Source organism: Thunnus maccoyii, chromosome 11, assembly GCF_910596095.1.
Source record: "Thunnus maccoyii chromosome 11, fThuMac1.1, whole genome shotgun sequence".
Taxonomy (NCBI): Eukaryota; Metazoa; Chordata; class Actinopteri; order Scombriformes; family Scombridae; genus Thunnus; species Thunnus maccoyii.
In genome coordinates, this window is record NC_056543.1 from 30,272,960 (window position 1) to 30,294,693 (window position 21,734).

Below are 21,734 nucleotides of genomic sequence, written 5' to 3' on the forward strand. Positions count from 1 at the left end.
TACTGGTTAAAAAAGAAAATATATGCACACTGAGACATATATATATATATATATATATATATATATATATATATATATATATATATATATATCTAGAGAGAGAGAGAGAGAGGGGGGTCAGTAGTAGTAGTAAAATACTGCTGAGTGGATCATTAGCTTCATTAGCTAATGGTTACCAGCAGCTGCAGCAGTGCAGAAAGAGCCCTTGGACAAATGAAGTTATCTCTTTCAAACTCCTCATCAAACCATAATCAGCTGACCTACAACTCTGCTGACCATGGACTGCTGCACTGACATGCTATACTTATTAAACCTCACAGAGGACACACACACACACACACACACACACGCACGCACACACACACACACACACACACACACACACAATGGTTGGCATTGCAACAAGGTCTGATATCCTCTTAAGAGCTCACTTTAAGTATTCATGACCAGTTCCTTATGAATTAATGATTTATGATTGGTTAGTCCAAAGCTGATCAAGTTCCTGTAATGCATTTCAAATGCTATTGTTAAAATCCACATGAAGTCCCTAGCAGTTACTTTAGCAACTGAAACATATAACCCAAGTGAGCCGAGGCGAGGCAACCTTGGTTACTTCCCACAAGCCTTTCCCCATGAGTGTCACGTGTACAGCCGGTCTCACAGCGCCTGCCCCAGGTAGACACGCAGGTGAGAAGGACAAGGCCACTGACAAAAAGAGAATGAGTGTGAAATAGTAATTGATGATGAGATTAGGAGAAGGATGGAGGCAATATAGATTGCTGTGGAGATTGAAATGAATAGTGTTAGTGTGTGTGTGGAGGAAGCATGTGTGTATGTGTATGTGTGTGTGTGTGTGTGTGTGTGTGTGAGAGAGAGAGAGAGAGAGAGAGAGACAGAGGCAGGCGGTCATTGAGTTTGTCAGTAAGTCACAGTCAGCCTGAGTTCAATTATGACTTTCATCATAAGAACTCTTACTTCTGACCTAAATAACAGCCCTCTAGGTTAGGTTTGTGTTCCTGGCATGATGTCAGATTTACATGGCTGTCCCTCCTTCCTACAGACAACAGTCAGCAAATATTACTTTTACAAGATTGTAAGCTTTTAAAAGAATCATTAATTCAACGTAATGTGCCTTCAGATCGATCACTGGCACACACACAGCTGATTTTAAGTCTTTAGTCCAAGTCACCCCTAAAGTCAGTTGAGACCAAGTCTTAAGTATTGACAAAGTCAGTCTCAACTCAAGTCTAAAGTCATCATAGGCAAACTGCTAGTCAGTTGCAAGTCTTCAGGTGTGAAAAGCATTCGGTTTCACTTAGAACTGTTTATAAGTCCAAGTTGAGTATCAAGTAGTCCAAGTCAAGGCCAAGTTAAGTCTGAAGTCAATTGAGATAAGTCAAAGTCAAGTCACAAGTCAGTTACAGGTCATTCAATTAAAGTCAAAGTCTCACAAAAGTCGAGTTTCAAGTCCTAAGTTTCAAGTGACTCTAGAATAACTTAAGTCTGCAGCTTTAGCAATAAATTTGCTTCATCCACTTCAAATGAAAGTTTCTAGTGTTTGCGAGCAGGCAAACAAACACATGGAGATCAAGAATGGCACTTTTCCCATTTTTGACTTCTTATTTCTAAACACAAGTGAGCACAGCAACTCAGCCGCACTGAAGAACAGGCAGACAGTAAGAGAGTCATAAACACAGTATGTCAGTCAGGTAGTCAGTGAGTCGTTCAGTAATTCAGTGAGTTGGACACTAAGCCAGTCAGTCAGGTAAACAGCCAGTTAGTCAGAGGTAAGTAGTCACAGCCTGCATCACTCTCAGTGTCACACTAATCCACTCAGCTAATGGAGTTTTCTGCAGCACTGTGACGTTACCTGGCAACGCCGCTTCCCTCCGTCAGTCAGAGGAGCGTCAGCCAGTCAACCAGCCAGTCAATTAGTCAGTCACACTGTTCTGATTAGATCAGATGAAATATTAACGGTGCCCATGGGAAGACTGAATCAATGCAAGAATAAGACAGGACACAGCAAAGGCAAAGTAAGATATGATCTGGAACAGAGTCAAACCCCAACTGTCATTTACACAGGAGAACATAGAAAGAAGGAAAAACATATGACATCCTCCATGTATCCAGTGTGTGCAACAGTAAGACAAAAGACAAATGGAAATTGTGTATAATTTGAAAAATATTAAACTCCATCTCAAAAGAAAAAGCTTGAGAAGACAAAGAAAATGTTGTTTCTGATTGAACAAACAGAATGTGTTTATTGTTTGTACGATTGCATTATTTTTCACCATTGTGCTTGTTAGTGTACCTGAGGCCAGCTCCACCAGCTGAGCCCTGCTGTATGTTAAGCTGAGCGACGTAGCCTTGTGATAAATATTCAGTCTGAATATTTAAAAATGCATAAAGGTGCCCAGGTGGTGCAACAGATAAATACATTCAGTGTCAGGGTTAAAACTGATTTTATACATCCCTGCTATGCCCTGGAGACAACAAATACAAAAAGAGCTGGCAAGGCTGGGGTTTGGAGCAAGTCAAAGTCAAGTCTCAAGTCTTTGAAAGTTTTTTATCATTCCTTTTCAAAGTCTCATGTCCTTTAGGCCTCAGCCCAAAGGTCTCGGGTCCTCCCCCAGGAAAAGGTGACTATTTCACTCTCCAGTGAATGTTAGTAATAGTAACAACATTGCCTAGCAAGAGTGTATCAGTGTTGGCTCAGTCAACGTTAGCCTAACATCAGCAAGTCTAGACAGAAAATATGATTATCCTTGGCTAATTTACCGAATAGCCTTCTAATCAACCTACTCACATTTCCTTTCTTTCTTTTCATCTCCTCTCCAAAGAAACACATTAAATTTAACTGTTGCTGTTGGCATTTCATTTTTATGAACTGCCACTTGCTCAATCATTGAGCAATTTTTCAAGTGTGCATGCGTGGAACACGTCCGCATCCACAGACGCCAGAATTTACTATCATCTGTGGCAATTTCTTGGAGAGCCTTACAATCAGCAGTTCAACTCACATCCTCAGCAAGAATCTGACTGCTGGCTAAACATTTGTGTATTAAGCACGATTTTTGCAGTAAAAAAAAACTTTTTGTAAGGGGGGGCGACACAAACGAGATTTTGAAAGGAGGGGGGGACATGTCCCATGCCTCAGATCAGAAGGATTCGGCCACACCTGTCTGAGCATGCAGCACAACTCGTAATCCAAGCGCTGGTTATCTCATGACTGGACTACTGCAACTTGCTCCTGGTTGGACTACCAGCATGCACTGTTAAACCTCTGCAGAGGATTCAGAATGCAGCAGTGCGTCTGGTGTTCAACCGACCTAAATGAGCTCGTGTCACACCTCTTTTCATCTCTCTCCACTGGCTCCTGGTGGCGGCTTGCATCATGTTCAAAGCTTTGAAACTGGCCTTCAAGGCGACCAATGGCACCCTCCCACACTGAGTTACCCATAATGCTGCATGTCCGCACTCTTTCTGATTGCACTTGTGGCTGGTCAGCTACTTGGGAATTTGTACCACACCTCTCTCTCAGTCACTGTCGTCTAACACTTGATTGTCTCACCTTGCTTGTAAGTCACTTTGAATAAAAGTGTCTGCCAAATAACTAAATGTAAATGTAAGTCTTTAGGGAGTCAAGTTTTAAACAAGTCATAGCAGTAAATTCAGAGTCAAGTCTCAAGACCTTATTCTGTGAATTAAGTCTGACTTGATTCAAAGTCTTAAGTCAACAGCTCTTGAAACTACATTGCATTAATAAAAAACAAAGGAATAACGTAGAATGGACAGAAAGAATGTGAAATGCAACAATAAATCAGGATTCCATTTATACATTACGCAAAAGGAAATAAAAATGGCTCAACAAGATGTTTGTATTGTTGGATGTTTACATTATATAACATTGGTGAACTGTGAAACTTATTTTATTTATGGAGCGCTTTTCACAATATTTAAAGAAGCTTTATCCGACAGACTAAATAAAGGAAGAAGTTTGTTTCTTAAGAAGGTCTAATGAATAATATCTTTCAGAAAGTTTGTGCTGTTGACGCTTCTTGGCATTCCTGATTAGATGCTTGTGGTTCTGATTGTGGTATTCAAACTGAGCCGAAGTCAATCCAGAGAAAATGTTTGTCCTGATAAAGAGTATGCCTCTAAAAAGAAGTCTTGACCGGGAGTCAAGATAGTTTGGATTAGTGTGCGTCTTATCATATCAGCAAAGGCAGTATGTAATGTGTGTGTGTGTGTGTGTGTATTTGTTACAGTGAAAGGAGCGTGGTCCTGCTGGTCGTCCTGGTCTCAGTGCTCGGTGGGTTGCGGCGGCGGTCACTACCAACGCACACGCTCCTGTAACAGCCCCGCACCCACCAATGGAGGAGATATCTGTATAGGACTACACACTGAAGAGGCCCTGTGCAACACACACACTTGTGATGGTAAGGTCACACTTTAAAAAGAGTCAAATATGACTCATGCCCCCACTGCTCGGGGTCCTTTCCTCACGTCTCAAGGCTGGCAGTCGTCTCCCACACCGTGTCTTTTCTGTGTCATCTCCTTCGCTAAATTGCGTCTTTCATCTTTTCCTAATGAATAAACCAGGTCTTAGATATATGAAAAGATAAACAGAGTCATGCTGTGAAAACAACCCGTCCTCCCACCATGTCAATTCCCGCTGTGTTGCCGGAGCTCAGAGTGCCATGGCAACCTCTCTGGAAAGTTTATACAGAGATCATATTGCGTTGTTGTAATGATTTTATGGAAATCTTACATAATGCGTCTGAAGGTTTGTTGTATTTAGAGTGCATGTTTGATATCGATATGAAAAAAAACATATAACACAGTATCAAGTGTTGGTCTGTATATTGATCCGTTAACAGAACAATTACAAAAGTTTTTTTTCATTAGTGCAAAACCAGATAACATTCAAAGATGACTTCAGCCACATTATAATAACACTGCAAGACATCTTTCTCAAAGTTTGCAAAGGAAAGAACTGGGTTGGGGTTAGGGTTAACTTTTATTTATGCCAATGCATTTTAATGGCCTTGTTCCAGACATATGACTTTATGTAAAATTTATAGAGTTTTCATGGGGACTATTTCTTCAGAAGAAAGCAAACTTCAAGAGAACTGTTGAGTGTTTGGTGGATTATCAAGAGTAACTAGGACATTTTTTTCTGAAAAAAACATGTAATGTGATTTTTCCGCACTGTGAGCACCAGACGATCTTAAAAGCTATACAAATGAATCCAAAACTATCAGCATGTCAAAACACCACTAGAATAATGCTATAAAAATGTTTTTAGTTGTTTGCATGGACTGATCATTTAATAATAGGACCATAATATGAGATAAAAAAGTGAAATGATAGAAAAAGACTATGACACAAAAAGACAAACAAGAAGTAACGTAAAACACAAGTTGCTTATGACAAAGTTGGGTGGGAGTAAAACTGGGTGTTTTACTGGTGTTAGATTTTTCTTTTCTCATTTGGAGGATGGCCTCGCCTCCCCCCAAAATCTCACACCATGTGATGATGAGATGTGAGATGTATAACAACGCCCTCCGTGTCACCCCCCCCCCCCGCCCCACTCCCATTCTGCTCCCACAAGGACACTGAAATATTTATGAGATCTGCGTGCTAATCCAGGAGAAAAAAAGGTTCCAGCATCAGAACTCATAATAAGGTTTCAGTCTGACTCTGACTTGAGTCACGGTTTAATATCAAACAGCTTTTTCCATTTTGGTGCCACAATGTGATTTATAATCTCTTCTTGATTCATTTTAGTGGAAAACAAGAATGACCTGTACAAATATTCATTGTCTGTGGTGTGCATGTACAGCGTGTGTCTTTCAAAGTTTGTGCACACTCGTGGCGTCTTGTATTGCAGATGATTTCTGCTCAAATGTAATTGCTGTTACCCCTTAACTGTCGATTTCCTCAGTTGCTTTTTATTTTGAATTAGCCCGACTGTCCTTCACGGGGAGAGTAGTGCTCACAGCCAGCCTCCCTTGTAATTACAGACAAAGAAAGGTAAATGGCTTCCTGTCTATTTTTCTCCCTTTTCTCAGATTCTAATCAACCTCCTTTATCAGGTAAATGGTTTCTTGTTTGACGTGGACTAACACATCCCGTAAGGCCCTACTAACATCTCTGGCCCCAGTCCATCTCCTAGTCTGTTCATTTATTGACAGGTAGCAGATTGGTCATCTATCGGGGTCTTTGTGGTGCCGCCGCCCTCTCTGCATGCGTAATTAGAGGCACGCTGCCTGTCAGTCATAGAGATATTTGATGCCCCTGTCGCAGGTCATTTGATTAAAGTCACTACCAGTAATGGAGGACAGGAAGGACTGTCAGAACAGAATACTAACGAGGAGCCTCAGGCCTGATGCCGTTCCTTCTGACTCAACATTGCAATCACGCAGGTCGTCCGGGTGACAAAAATAAATGAGAATAAATGAAGCAATTAAAGCAGGCTGTAGTGACGCACGATTATTAAACATGTTTGAGGTGGCCGATGTGTTGTGTGTGTCTAGATGGTTGTGCAGCAAGAAGGGAGCAGATGACGGAGACTAAGCAGCCTGTCGGTGAGCACCACAATGATAGGAAAGGTAAAAGAGGTCTGTCCTCTGCCTCTACTCAAACCCTCTCTGCCAAAACTGCACACTTGAGAGCACCCTGAATAACAAACCCGGTCTTTTCATCAGCCTTTCATTGCGGTAGCCTGCGCTGCCTCCACGTCGGTGCTTTTGAATACAGGGTGAAAGAGTGCAGCAAGTGCACGGTTCAAAGGGAGGGGCAGAGAGTTGGGAATTTTCTTTCCTCTTGGGTAGGAGCCTTTGTTTACTGCTCGGTCACTTGCTGTGGGGAAACGGCACTAAAGCTTGGCTTAGGAGACAAACATCTCCGCTATGCACTAAACAAACTCTCCATGGGTTTACTCTTCCAATCCTGTTTACATCACAAACACTTTTTGGTGTGTTTGGGCTGTTTGGCTGGCCTGTAAGGTTTGTAGGCCGCGGGTGGTGACAGCTTGGGTGGGCGCACTGGTTTCCAGGCCGTCTGAGTTTGATCTGGTCTTGTGGTTGTCTGGGGTTTGTATTGATTGTCTTTTTTTCTGTGTTTAGGTGGCTGGATGGCCTGGTCACTGTGGTCAGCCTGTGATGATTCAGGCATGCAGATGAGGAGTCGGGTGTGTGGAGCTCAGGGCAGCACCCCCTGTATGGGGAACAGCACTCAGCGCAGAGACTGCAATGAAATACCTGGTGAGTTAATCAGCTCTTAGATAGTTGTAAAGTCTCCTTTATACTCATCATAACAGGTTGAAAAGGTCATCCGTTGGAGCAAAAACATGACATAAGCTTAACTAAATAAATAAATGCACAAATAAATGATTAAACACATAAATGAATAAAAAATAAATAGATTTTGGTAATGAAAAAGGACATAATTAAATTAATGTCTAGCATTTCTTTTCTGCGTGTCCATAAAAATCTTTTAATTTAGACTATTTCTGTATTTCTACATTTATTCATATATTTATTTATGGATTTTCTGCACTTATTTATTTATTTCTGTATTTCAACATTTATTCATCAGTTTATTTATTTCTGCATCTCTACATTTATTTATGTATTTCAACATTTATTTATTTCTGTATTTCTACATTTATTTATGTATTTCAACATTTATTTATTTCTGTATTTCTGCATTTATTTATTCATTTCTGTATATCTACATTTATTTATTTATTTCTGTATCTCTACATTTCTTCATTTTTTTATTTCTTTATTTCTGTGTCTGTATGTTAATGAGGTAGGCGGTCCTAACCTTAGTCTAAAGCCCGATTGGTTACAGAGCAGTGGTAGTTTTGGCTCTACCACTGCTGCCTTGTCTTGACTGTGGCCCTTAAAGCTCTGTCTGAAGCAACAGACTAGCCAAGTGACCCCAGCAAAAATCTTGCAAGAGTTGAGTTGTTTTTTTTCAAAACTTTCCTTATTTACAACAAAGAGGTATACCGAGAGTTATAACAGAGTTCAAATAAATATATCTCCTTTAAAATAATGAGAGTCTTTGTAGCTCTTTTGTTCTTCACATTTCTGCTTGAATTCAAAAATAAACTGATGAAAGCAGGGTTTGGAGCCAGACCATTTTGATTTGTGGATGTGGAACTTACCAAGAATGACCAGAAGCTGAATTATATGGGTAATATTGATATCCATCCCATGGAACACAAAATATATTTTTTCTGTGAGTCATATGGAGAGGATATTGAAGGGCTTGCGTCACATCAGTCTCTGTGTTGATAATAACATACCCAGCAGAGAAATTCAGTGTTTCTCTAACAATAAAGCTTGGGTTAGCAGCAACCTGAAAGCCCTGTTGAACCAGAAGAAAAGGCTCTTTCAGGGAAGGAGAAAGGGAAAAAGCAAAGGCACTACAAAGGGAACTGAAGGTGAAGATAGAGGGGAAACAAGCCTACAGGCATAAACTGGAACAACAACTGCAGCAGGATGGCGTGAAGCAGGTCTGGACTGGCATGAGGAAGACCACCGGTCTGGAGCAGAAGGGAGGATCACTGCTTGAAGGAGATCAGGACCTGGCTGATGACCTGAATCTGTTTTTTAACAGATTTGACAGCTCCACCCCACCTTACCTGTGGCCTGTGGCTCATACTCCTCCCTCCACCATCTCGCCTATAACCTCACCTACAACACTCCACTCATCTCAGGTCAGGAGGGAACTAGACAAACTAAAGCAGGGAAAACCAGCTGGGCATGATGGGAGTCATCCCAGACTGCTGAAGACCTGCTTCCAGACGGCTGTGTGGAATTCTCACACACTTATTCAACCTGAGCCTGCAACTACAGAGGATCCCCACACTGTGGAAAACATCCTGCTTGGTCCCTGCTCCCCAAAAAGAGACACCTCACTGACTCCACTGACTACAGGCCTGTAGCCCTCACCTCGCATATCACGAAGACCCTGGAGAAACTGGTTCTCTCCTACATCAGGCCCAGGTTGAGTATGTACATGGATCCTCTACAGTTTGCATACCAGCCTAACATTGATGTGGATGATACCCTCGTCTGCATAACCCAGAGGGCCCATGAACATCTGGACGTCTCTGATGCAACTGTGAGGATTATGTTCTTTGACTTTTCAAGCACCTTCAATACAATCCAGCCAGGGCTGCTAGGTGAGAAGATGAGGCGTGGATCGGCGTGGTGTGCTAGGGGGAGGTGCTCGCACAGCACACAGGAACAGAATTAACAAACTGATCAGGAAGGCAAGCTCCATCGTTGGGACTGAACTGGATACAATTCAGCAGGTGGCAGAGATGAGAATGCTCTCAAAGCTGAACTCAGTAATGAACAATCCCACACACCCACTTCATGTCCTGGAGGTGGTTCGGCACCTTCAGGCTGATCTCACCAAAGTGCAGGACTGAACCCTGCAGGACCTTCCTGCCAGCTGCCATCAGACTGTTTAATGTGCACAAATCATTACTGTGGTGTATGTACAGTACAATATATAATATTGTATATTTATGTTTGTACTGTCAGTGGCAAAAACAAGCACTTTTAGTGGACATACAGTGACGGGGCGTAATTGAGTTGGGTGGGTGTATGTGATTTGTCCAAGTGGTGTTGCTGTACCGAGCTGTCCAAGATGGCAGACCCGCTTGTGCATGCATGACTCACATCCCCGGTTGACTCAGATCCTGTGGTGACAAGGACCACCCACTCAATTAACATACTGACACAGAGATACAGAAATAAATAAATGTAGAAATACAGAAATATCCTAAATAAAAGTTGATGTATGGAAATGTAGAAATATATTCAAGACATTAATTATGTCCTTTTTCATTACCAAAATGTATAATTTATTTATTTATGCTTATGTCATTTTTTGTCCTCCATATGCTCTGAATCATTAAATTGGGCAGAAATATGTAGACTGACAAGATGAAAAGAGATGAAAAGATCGTCATTATGATGTGATTCCTCTGAAAGTTAATGAATGACAGTAATGAATTATTGTCCAGCTCTGCAATCAACTAATTAATTTATTGATTGACCATTAACTTTTTTCTGCTTTGTGATCCATTTAAGTTTTGACAAGGTTTGTCCAAAAACACTTAGCTTTTAGTCTCTGTGAGGTCAGGTTCAGGTTCAGCCCACCTCTAGTCCTTTAATCTTCATAAGCAGCATCATTCGAAAGTGGCAGCTTGTGACTCTGGGACACAGCTCATCTGTCCTTGTCAAATGTGTACTCAATACTGTAGCCATTCAGCTTCATCACAATCATCCTCCTCATCATCCTCATTCACAAACATGTCCACACACACCAACGGTGTAGCGCTAAATGCATATGCCTCGGTTAATAAACCATAATTAAGTCCATGTGAATCCAACAAGTAAGCGATTTGCCCTGATGGCCTCAGTGTACCTCGTTATGTTGATGACGATCTAAGAAAGTTTCTCCTGAAATGATTTTTCATGGCCTGCCAGCATCAGCCTCTCCACGCTCAGAATCCCTAATGAATCCAGACGAAGACGATTAATATTAATGGGTTGTCACAACACCAAATCACATCTAATTTTATTGCAAATTTCAATGAGGCGATGGATGGATTTGTTAAGGTCACTTGTAGAGGGGAGGCGACTGTGAGGAAACTGAAAAATTAGGCCAAAAAATTAATCAGGAGATGTGGCACTGCAATTAAAAGTGCTCACACACACATCAACCCTTCCTGCTCCCTTCCTCTTTCTCTCTCAGATTTGTGGGGGGCAGGACGTGTTGTAGCTGTAAATTATTGTCCTCTTGTCAAGTGTTCCTAACCGCAACTGGAGAGGCTCAATCTGAAGTCCATTTTTCTCTCTAGCAAGTTTTGGAATTCACTGATGCAAAAAAAAGTCTCCATGGACCAGTTGCACAACATTTAAATGACATTTCAATTTCTCATTCACTGTTTTTGTTTCTGCATGTGTCAACTCCCCTGATGTTACAGTTGGTGGTTGTTGTGTTCTGAAGGCTCTTTGCTCAAGGGAGAGTGTGCGTGTGCGTGTCTGTGTGTACGTGTGTGTGCATGCATGTGTGCGTCTGACCCTGTGTTCCTCTCCTCTCTGCAGTCATTCTCCCTGCATCTGGCTTTGATAAGGACCAGCACTGTGGAGGTAAGTGGATTAACAGCAGCCTTCACTTTGTCTCTGCGCGCATGTTTAGAGTTTGTTTTTTTTTGCCCCTGTATGTTCCCACAGATGTCTGTCCATGATGTATGTTTTCATGCATTATATGTACATTTTCATGTGGATGTTTGTCTGTACTATACCCTAACAGCCAATGAGTCAAAGGAGGAAAAAACATTATGTACACTGTGATGTACCTGGAACAAACTACTGTTTTATTGCAAAGAGAAAGACATTCAAAACCACTTTGTGTTGAAAAATGGCTGACTCACAGCAGCACTAGAGATGATTGAAATATCAGATGTCTTGAATAAAAAAAACAGAATTTGTGGCAGTGGCAGAAGAAAAATGGTAAATAAAAATGAAATAATGTCACAATCATCATTTTACGTATATCTACAGTTTTCAGCAGAAAAAAATACTGATAGAGTATAAGACTGAAAATAGAAACCGAAGTGTATATTCCTGTCTCTGAAAAGGCGATCAAAACAAGAGAGAGACCAAATTGCTCAGATAATTGCTGACAAAAAGACACAGAAGATTTAAAGGGAAATTTTGCCGATTTTCAACCAGTATTGTATCATTACAGCCTGGGTTGTATATGCAAATGAACGATGTTTAACTTCCTTCTATGTTGCCTGCACCCAGAGCTCCCCACTCATTTGTCCGTCGAGTGACGCAAAACACATAATCCAACTAATTTTTGGAGATCTGCCTTAGACTATAAACTATGTTTCCTTATTTACTGTATTGGTTCCTTCAAGGACAAAGGTTGGTATCCCAAAACACTCCCATCTCGTCAACCATGTTACGCTAGCAATAGGTAAAAAAAAAAGTCACTACAATATCATACTGCTAAATACTAAAATAAAACAAAAAAAAAAACTAATTTCATGATATGAGGCCAAATATTGCAATGTGGAATCAGACAAAACAGAATGTGGATGAGAAAGCGACCACCAGAGCTACGTTATAGGCACAGCTGAAAGACAGGTGCTGCAGCCAGAGTAGCTTTGCAGCATCGACTGGTGAGGATTGTCAGAGAGAATGGAGACACACTGAGAACTCTGCGCTTCAACAAACTTTGTGGTGCTTTGGTAAACCTGTTTTCTGACAGAATATTACATCAAACTTTAACTCTGAATACAGAACAGTGAACAGCGACTGTGTTAAGTTACCTGTACGTTTACTTATGCGGCTGCATCCAGTCTGAGCACAATCTGGTCTGGCACCTCATCATCAAAAACAGGTAAAAGAAACAGTGTTTGGTTGCAGTTTTTCACCCCCTCATCCACGACAGCTTCCCAAAACAAGCTCAAAAGGAGTCGGCTGGACTCTGAGTTGTTTTGACTGTCCATTGGCAGCTCTTATGTGCAGCCGTGCAGCTCTCAGTAAGTTTGCAATGATCGACATAACTGACTCCAGCGTGCCGTTTGCTTTATGGCCGTAGCACACAGATACGATATATCCAGACTTGATGAGGAAAAACATTTTGTAAAAGAAAATAAGCCTCAGTAAAGTGATATAATGCTGCTCAGTCTTTACTAAACAGCCATTCTGCTGCCCATAAACACAACATCAGAGTCAGTCAGTCTGATTGGACAGGACACGTGCAATGCATTCTGGTTGTGGGTTTCCCCCTTAAGAGCACCATGGGGAATCTACAGCCTTTTTCTCAGTTTTCTCTAGTCATAGGACACAAATTACAAAAATAATTGCATATTTCTAACACAATCATCATATTCACAGTGGTGAATTTTCCCTTTAAATCATACAGAAATTTTTAGACCTGTAAAGCGTAGCATTTTTTTTTCTTTCTGAAATAGCTTCTGTAATTTAATGCTCTAGTCCATCACAGAAAGGAAAAAGGTATGTTTTAATTTAACAAGCTTTCATAGCAGCCTCACACAGCCAGACTACATTTCATGAGCTCAGTCCAGTCAGACGGGTCAACAAATTGACCATTCCTAGCAAAAGGGTATACAGTCATATTTGGCAGAAAAGGCTCAGCTCTTTGAAGGAGTTCACAAAGAATTTGAGAAGAAATGACAGTTCTGTTGGGAGAACAAACACATACTTGAACATTAAATCCTAGTTCAATTAACAATGCCAAAATCCTACCACATAGGGAGGAGGGTGGGGAGGTGGAGGGAGCTGCGGCAACAAACTAGCAGTGAGAAATGCAGGTTATATTGGCCAAACAGCTGGTGAGGAAGCCAGCCATTGTGAAACATGAATGAAGCCGTTGATACCAATCAAGAGTGACTTCAGTGCTCTGTCTGAACTAACGCTATACTTAGTGTACTTAATGTTATGCTAAGAGATTTAAGTTAAGAAATCGTCCCCTCAATAATCAGTCAGATATGCAAAGTACTAATCATCAGTTAGCTCATGCTGTGTGTTAAATCAATAGAAAAAATAAGCCTTCTTTTCTCACCTTCAAACCAGGTTGAAAATTGGAAGCAAAGCCTGATGTTGTTTTATGGTTTTATGGTATGCATCTTTACCTCTAGACCACCAGCGACTCTTGCACCGCTGTAATTCAGAATGAGCATCATGTAAAATTGGGATATACATTAAACCAGGGTTGCGAGAAAACAATTCTTAAAAACAAGATCCAATACTGTATGCTGAGCCTTCAATAACTCTCCATGTATCGTCTTCTTTTCCCAGCATTCACCTCCATCCACCTGATTGCTACTGGTGTTTCCTGTTTCCTTGGGGCGGGGCTGCTGTCCTTCCTGATCTACGTGTACTGTCAACGCTTCCACAAGCCTTCGCAGGAGTCGGCCGTCATTCACCCCACCACCCCGAACCACCTTAACTACAAGGGTAACACCACGCCAAAGAACGAGAAATACACACCCATGGAGTTCAAGGTACGTGAACGTTGAAGGTCTTTGTACCTGCGTCTTCAAATGTTCTACAAGTTAAGACAAGTGGAAATAAAAGTGCTATTTACTCGGCGTTACTCACATGCACAAACACACACAATGTAAATGTTGAAGATTCAAGGGCAATGAATGTGATTCATGTTTTATTTAGAACCTTTATTCATGCATTTATCTCAATAGAGCGCTAACCACAGAAGATGAATTACTGCTCATTTTCATTCCTCCTTGCTCTTATACAGAACCTATAGACTTTTCTGTAGCCTCTTCTACCTGCCCACAAACCAAGTCCTTATTAATGGGCCCCATTAGCTTTCTAAAGCATTAGAGAGCCCCTGACCTCCCACAGTTATCAGTCTACTGTGCATTCACATTTACAGCAAGTCAAGAAACTTTTTTTCATCAGAGGGTCACAGACTTTCATTGCAAGTTTGTGTCCTATTCTTTGCAGGTTTTATTGTTTTGCTCTCTAACTGAATGTTGATTGGTTCAACTCTGGGAGATTATCATTGATTTTTCTGTCTCAGTAAAGTCCTTTTAAGGAATGCTTGTGATAAAAAGCTGTAGATAAATGAACGTAAAACGTTTTATGACCTCAGACAAGGGTGGAGTTAGACCTTTGCCACCACCATCTCATTTTTTTTGTCTGCACGGAAGCTTCAATCAGGCTTTTTGGGGCAGATCCCGATCACTAATTTAAGTTAATTGAAATTTGCTAATCAGAAACCAACCATTTTCCTGACCTGTGTTTTTCCAAATTGAACTTGCAACTCTTAAATATTACTGTATTCTTTATGTGAAAGGCAGTGCAGTGACTCATTCCATCCTGTTATATTCATATGCTCAGAAATGTTACCTTAAAATTCTGGACAGGTCTCCCTCCCCGCTGCCTCTCTGAATGATCCCACAGCTGCTCAGATTATTGAATGATATTACAAACTGATATTTTTACACCTCTTTCAGACACTCTGTAAACTTGCCAATCAGGAGATGGCATCACATTTCCTGTTGACACTAATCCATCAGGCCTAACACTGTCGTTGCATCTTGAATCCCAATGTGTTTTTTGTAAAACTGGATGCGATGTCACACATCAGCTAGCTGCTGAAACCACAGATATTTATCAAAATGATTGTCTTTCTCAGCTGCTGCACAGTCTACCTGGTACTGCATCAAAAAACCCTCATTTAATTCAATGAGAGAGTGAGATTGGTACAGTGGGGGCAAAAACAAAAACTCAACTTTTGCCACAACACAATGCAACACTTAAAGTACTGTGTTGGCCAATGAAATGCTGGTGGGTAATCATCAAGTTGGAGATTTTCACTGTCTTCTAACACCCTGTCTTACTGTAAAAAAAAAAAACTCTGCAGTGTTATAGCATGTGATAAAGATTCATGAAGGTATTAAACTGACTTCTTGGATTACATTTCATTTTCTCATATGTATCACCTGCATTTTTTAACCCAGCACCGATTTTGGTCTAAGCATGGCTTCTGTCTATAGCCTTATCCCTGCTAGCCAGGATTCACCTTAACCTTTCCTGTCTACCTGACAGTGTCTGAGGTCCTACCAAAGCACAGCAGGAACAGTGTTGACGAACAACAATGACCCATCTCTATATTTTTGAAGGTGTCAGCCTCCTGACACTTGTCCTTGCTGTTACTGTTGTCACTGTGTGGACGCAGTGCTGACAGCCATCATGGGGCTGAGAGCCTGAACTCATTAGCTTTAATGACCAGAAGGAGTGACCCGACCCTGCAGGATGTGCAGCTGATGTCACTGTGTACCGCTACAGCACTGTTCATCCTGCAGGTTCCCTCTCCTTCAGGCCAATTTATGATGCCCAGCGTTTCACCATGCATTTCACCAACTCTAACCTGATTATCTTCCTGCCTCTGTCCCCAGAGCTGTTCAGATGGATTACATTAGTCTAATGCTTCCTCTGGAAAGTGTTTCACCTTATGTTCGGCTTTTACCAGAGACTCAGCAATTGCATTAGAATAAAATGTGGGTTTTAGACTTGTTTTTATTTAAGAGAGCTGCAGTGAATTCCTGCCATCTCATATATTAGTGTACTGAGTATGCCTGACATGAACTAAATTAAATTTGTTAAATTGGTTTGCTTTGGTTATGAATATACTTATAGTGCACAAGCTATAACCTCGAAGCTAGTAGAGGAATTTATTCACCTGCGGGAAAGAATTACTCTGATACTATGTGTGTGGCTTATGTGGTATTATGTGTCTGATCACGTCAGTTCTGTCCATAATTGACTTTTAAAAACCTTACTTTTTTAAAACAAGTAAAAAAATCTTCCAGGGTGCCGTTTCCAATTAAAATCAACTTGTCAGATTTTCTCTAGAAATGGGTGTCTGTATCTCAAAAAGAAAGAAAGAATAAAGCATAAAAATGGAATTAAAAGACCAGTAATTGAGTCATAAAAGTTTATTATTTTCTTAAAACACAAATTGACATGAGAGGCTTTGCTGGTCAAATGTGTAGCCTATTGTGTGTGAGCACAAAGTTGATTTTCTGAAATTCTTAAGCAATAAGACATTTAAAAAGCAAATAGATGATTTTGTAACAGTGGAAAGGTTTTTATTTAAATTCTTCAAATTTTCTCTGCTGCCATTCCAGACACTGAACAAGAACAACCTGCTGCCAGATGAAAGGTCCAATTTCTATCCAACTCCACTTCAGCAGACAAACGTCTACACCACCACCTACTATCCAACAGCGCTTGGCAAATATGACTACCAGCCCAACTCTTCCCCTTCGCCATGCAGGACATATAACCACAGCAACAACAGCTGAGACGCCCCACAACCGGCTCTCCAAACCCCTTGCCGTTGCCCCAAATGGACCCCCTTCCCCTAATGCCATGGTGACATAACTGAACCAATATGAACTGAAGAGTTTTCTCAGAGCTCGGCTATGTTCCTCTGTTCGCCACTGTCCCTCTCCTGGCACCCACGGTATCTTCCACATGGTAGGGTTTGTGTTTTCAAGAGCATTTCTGGAACTTTCCATCAGGAGATGAGGCTTTTGCAACAATGCCTGTGTCCTGGAGCTGTTAGGGACTTATGCAACCAGCTGGGGGTGTGTTATTGTAAGGGCCTGACTGGATATAGCAGTGTCAACCCAGAGCATCATGTGGGGATTCAGTGGAAAACTCTAGACAGATTGTTACAACCTGAACACTTCAGTGCAGGTGTAGAGTCGAACATCAACAATTCCAGAGACGAACATGAACAGAACATTTTTAAAAAGTTACATTTCTCTGGATGTGGGTCACCCTTTTACATCTCTCCATTACAAACCACATTCTCAGTCCCGGTTACTCAGAACAAACAGCGCTTATCGTTATGTCCTTGCCGAATGGCAAAGAGCGAGAGAACAACAACAAAGGAGAAAACTCAATGAAGTTGATGATGAAATAAATTACAGATCAATATCAGCTTCGTTGTTCAGGAGGGATGCACGCCCCACATTGTTGATATTTCATGTGACGGAAAAGATAAGAACATCAGAGTCAATGAAGATTTTGGTCGGCAGTGTGGAGAAGTCACAACACTACACATCAGCCTGAGTTGTAGAGAAATATTCTCTAAACCCGCTGATGTAATACGCCTTTTGTGGTCAAAGACATTAACTGGTAAAGTCAGAGCAATGGGGATTGTGGGAAGCGGTCTGAACTGTACATAAAGCTTTGGGAATGCCTTGGGTGCCTGTATGCAATAGTGGGCATGGACAAGATTCGTTTTCTTTCTATTTCTTCTGTTTTGTTTGGGTTTTTTTTCAAGAACAATAAAGACTTTTGAAATGGAATTGATTGATTCTCCAATTGATTCTCCAATGGATGCATCGATTCTACTGAGTGCTAAATAGCTCGGTGGTCATATCAAATATGGCCAGTGTGCTGAACAACTGGATTGGGTTTTCTATGATGATAGAATAAGCTAGTAGACTGGCACTTGTTTTTTTTTATGTTTCTTTTTTAAAGATGATATTTGTTTTATGCTCAGACGAGCCGTAGCATAGGAGGAAATATTTTGTTAAATAAGATATAGCTGATTAATTCTTGTTTCTCTAATTTCACCTCACTGATTGAACACATTCCTTTGTTTTCTTGATTTTTCGGCAGTTCGGTAACCATTCCATCTTCAGTTCATGAAATGTTGTTAACACAAAGATAAAATGATAAACATTGTCGATGTGTTTTTTTTTTTTTTTTTTTTTACAAAGAATGACTGTAACAAAACATCAATCTGGCCCCTCTTGAAAAGAAAAAAAAACAAAGTTATGCTTGCTCAGAAGTTTGCCTGTGTGAAGATTTAAAAGTGTGCATGTGTGTATGGATGTGTGTACATGCAAACACATGTACATGTCTGTGCGGCTGTATGCTAGACTGAACGAGGGGGGTAACTGTATTTTGTACAATGTAAATGCTTTCATACATATGACTATATATGAGGAGGTCTGTAAAGGCGTATGTGCATTTTTTTTCCACATTCTGTCACTGACACTCCAGCTGTTCTACTGGTTTTTCTATATTTCATGTATGAGATGTTAATCATTGTAAGTTAAAGCATTGACCTCTGGTTCCTCTGGAGGAGGAACGGACACTATTTATAGTCAAAGCTTGGTTTATAAAGGGCATTTTCACAGCTATATTTTATTATTATTGCCTGATCGATGAATGCTAACCCAGCAATGCTTTTCAGTTCAGCTACTGTACATGCACGATATGAGAGCTCTATCTGTATATAGGAGCGACAGCCTTCTGCGGCCCATTTAATGACCCTGAAGAGGATCGTGTAAATGTATCTGTATATTGTATAGCTAACACTGTTTGTTTAAAAAAGCCTTATAGTTGTTTAAAAAAAGTGCAGCAGCTAAGTACACACCAACCATGAGGTTTGTTTGGGGACAGAGCTCCACAATGTGACCGACCTCCTGTGGCTTATGACCTTTCCAGCTGCTCAAACATCAAATTTCTAGAGACACATGAACCCAGACTGAAAATAACTCAGTGTAGCACTGATAAAGAGAGAGAGCACCAAACATTATAGACTGCACCATTCAAATAGTCACATAAGAAGGAGATACACAATTCAGAAGATGATATTTTGATCTAATCTAAGCCTCTACAGGCCCAGTCATACAATATATGATTGGTCATTTTTGAGCTCTGTCCCCTGCGATGTGAGGCTCTGTGCCCTTCTATGCAACTTACCAGGTGTACGGTTAGACCTGTCATGTAGACTGTAATCACTGCCTTTTAGACACTGTGAATTTTTTGGTACCCTATATTTTTGTATATTGTACATTATAAAGGATAATAAACCTTGATGCCAACACAACATTAGGCTCTGTCTGATGTGGTAGTTTTAGGATTTTGAGCTGGATTTGGGATTTTTTTTATTATCATTTTGTTTACGCACAAATTAACAATAATGTTAAAGTGCTCGTGAGTGACAGTGTCATGTCATGGTAGTGCACCAGAAAAAACAACAGCATACAATACATAACAACTATAAGGAAACACAACACAGTCAGTCAGCTTGGTAATATTTCATATAGTATAGTAAACATAATAACCTCACCCTTCAGGTCAGAAAAATAAATAAAAGTAATAAATGAATAAGATAAAATGGAATCTTATTCACGGATAACTGGGAAAGTAATCTTCTCTACATAGGTAAAGACAGGACCCCACATCTTTTTAAATTTCTTGGAAGAGCCTTTCAATTCAATGATGATGTGCATGTGTAAGAGTGTGCTTGTCCATCAGAAGCTCTGTTTTACCTACATGGGAAAGTGGTCTCAGACATTTGGGCCCCACTGTATGTTTTAACAAAATAAAAGATTTTAGTTATCAGATGTTCGGATGTTAAGTTTTAAATCTCCCGGTCAGGATAGTAGATGCTAGTGGATTTGCTGCTAGCATAATCCAGCTTGTTTTTAGCATAGGAGCTAACTTGCGAACAGGGACAGCAGATGATATTTCTGCTGTTTTAATGTTTTCACCACCAACACCACAAATGGGGAGGAAAGCATGGATATCAAACCTGCTTACTGGAAGCTGATCCATTGCAGAAGGCCCAGTCTTTTGGCCTGTGCCGGTAAGTCTACTTTCCGCTGTGAGTTCCCATTGTGGAGCCCTCGCGGGTAAGTCTAACCCTGTGTCGCTTACTACACCAACGACTCCTTTTATTAGCCATAACTCTTCTCCTAGCAGCTGTCTCCGCCTGACCCAGAAAATCTCTTGAGTTGGAAGGGAGAGTATCCATCCTGTGCCAGCTCAAAGATGAAGAACAGATCCTCAACTCTTTGATCACCATGGGCCCCACTGTCACCACCACAACTGCCAGAGAACTAGATTCGACTGTCCCACGTCTGGATGTTGCCGCTGCCCAGGCTGCAGACTAATGGACCCAGCTGGGACCTAAGCCTAAGGCCTTGGTTAACTCCACTCCTAGCCAGAGGGAGCCATGGACTGCTGCCTATGAAGGTAAACATGGTGGGAAACTCCCTTGTTGTCCCCATCCACCTGAGGCCCTCCAGCTAACCAACAAATATTCCATCCTGGACAAGCAGGACTTCCCCCACCCACCAGTCACCACATCTCCCCTTCGTCTCTGGAGTCTGATGACCCCCCTGGAAGGCATTTCTTCACACCAACACGTCAGCCTCTCTGCTTGTTTATCATTCTGGCTCTGACTCTGTGTTTAGCTGAACCTGGACAATCTTCTCGCTCCACTACTCATCACTCCAAGCCACAGTTAACTCCTGCACCTTTGTCCTCTTCTCTGGCTCCTGTCCCACCACTGCCCACTCACGCAACTCCACCCCCACTACTGTTGACTCGTCCTTAACCCCATCACCTCAAACCTCATCATCAACCCCCAGTCTGACCATGGTTATCAAAAGGGATTTCAACATAAGAAAAGTCTGAAGAAAATCCACCAAGTGTTTTTGTTTTCCAGGCGTTAAGGTGGCTGATGGAAAAATGCACCAGCCTCCTTGTCAAATATCCCAGTGCACGCAACATTATAATCCAAGTTGGTTGCAACAACATCTCTGAGCAGAGATCTCAAATCTTAAAACAAGATTTTATCAAGCTTCTTGACTCTCTTAAAGACTGTGGCATAAGGATTTTTATTTCTGGCCCCATTCCTCCTTTTAAATGAGGCATTGGTTGCTTCAACAGGACTCATGCCCATCACACCTGACTTCAGTCTGCCTGTGCAATGCACAATCCATTTTTTATGGATAATTTTAATCTTCATCCATCATTATATAAAAATGATGGCATCCACCCCAGCACCCTAGGTGGATGTATTTCAACTGACAACTTGTTTTATATCATTTTTAACACTCCAGGTCCTGACTTGCAACTACCACATGTCCACTACTGGCCACTTCGGTCTCCCGCTGAGACTGCCACGATCCCCACTGTTACGTTCACCAGCTCCATCCTGTGGCCTGGTGCTCCCAATCACCTACAGCACTCCAAAAACATCTCTTGACTATACCTGTCGTAATTAGAAACAGAATCACTAAAGGTTGTTCAAAAAAAGCTGTTAACTTCTCCAGTTGACATCATGTCACATACCAATCCATACCTGTAACCAGTGGC

General features: G+C 41.2%; 1 protein-coding gene across 3 annotated transcripts in view; it reads left to right on the forward strand.

Annotated features, from left to right (window-relative positions):
- The window catches only part of sema5ba (sema domain, seven thrombospondin repeats (type 1 and type 1-like), transmembrane domain (TM) and short cytoplasmic domain, (semaphorin) 5Ba), a 170,279-nt gene extending 151,950 nt beyond the window's left edge, over window positions 1-18,329 (forward strand). For all 3 annotated transcript variants that reach the window (XM_042427063.1, XM_042427061.1, XM_042427064.1), the window contains 7 exons: window positions 4,269-4,439; window positions 6,075-6,098; window positions 6,540-6,614; window positions 7,131-7,268; window positions 11,142-11,186; window positions 13,872-14,077; window positions 16,730-18,329. In XM_042427063.1, the coding sequence (XP_042282997.1) occupies window positions 4,269-4,439; window positions 6,075-6,098; window positions 6,540-6,614; window positions 7,131-7,268; window positions 11,142-11,186; window positions 13,872-14,077; window positions 16,730-16,906 (836 nt within the window). In that variant the 3' untranslated portion in view covers window positions 16,907-18,329. The remainder of the gene's footprint in view (window positions 1-4,268; window positions 4,440-6,074; window positions 6,099-6,539; window positions 6,615-7,130; window positions 7,269-11,141; window positions 11,187-13,871; window positions 14,078-16,729) is intronic.
- Window positions 18,330-21,734: the final 3,405 nt, after the last annotated feature.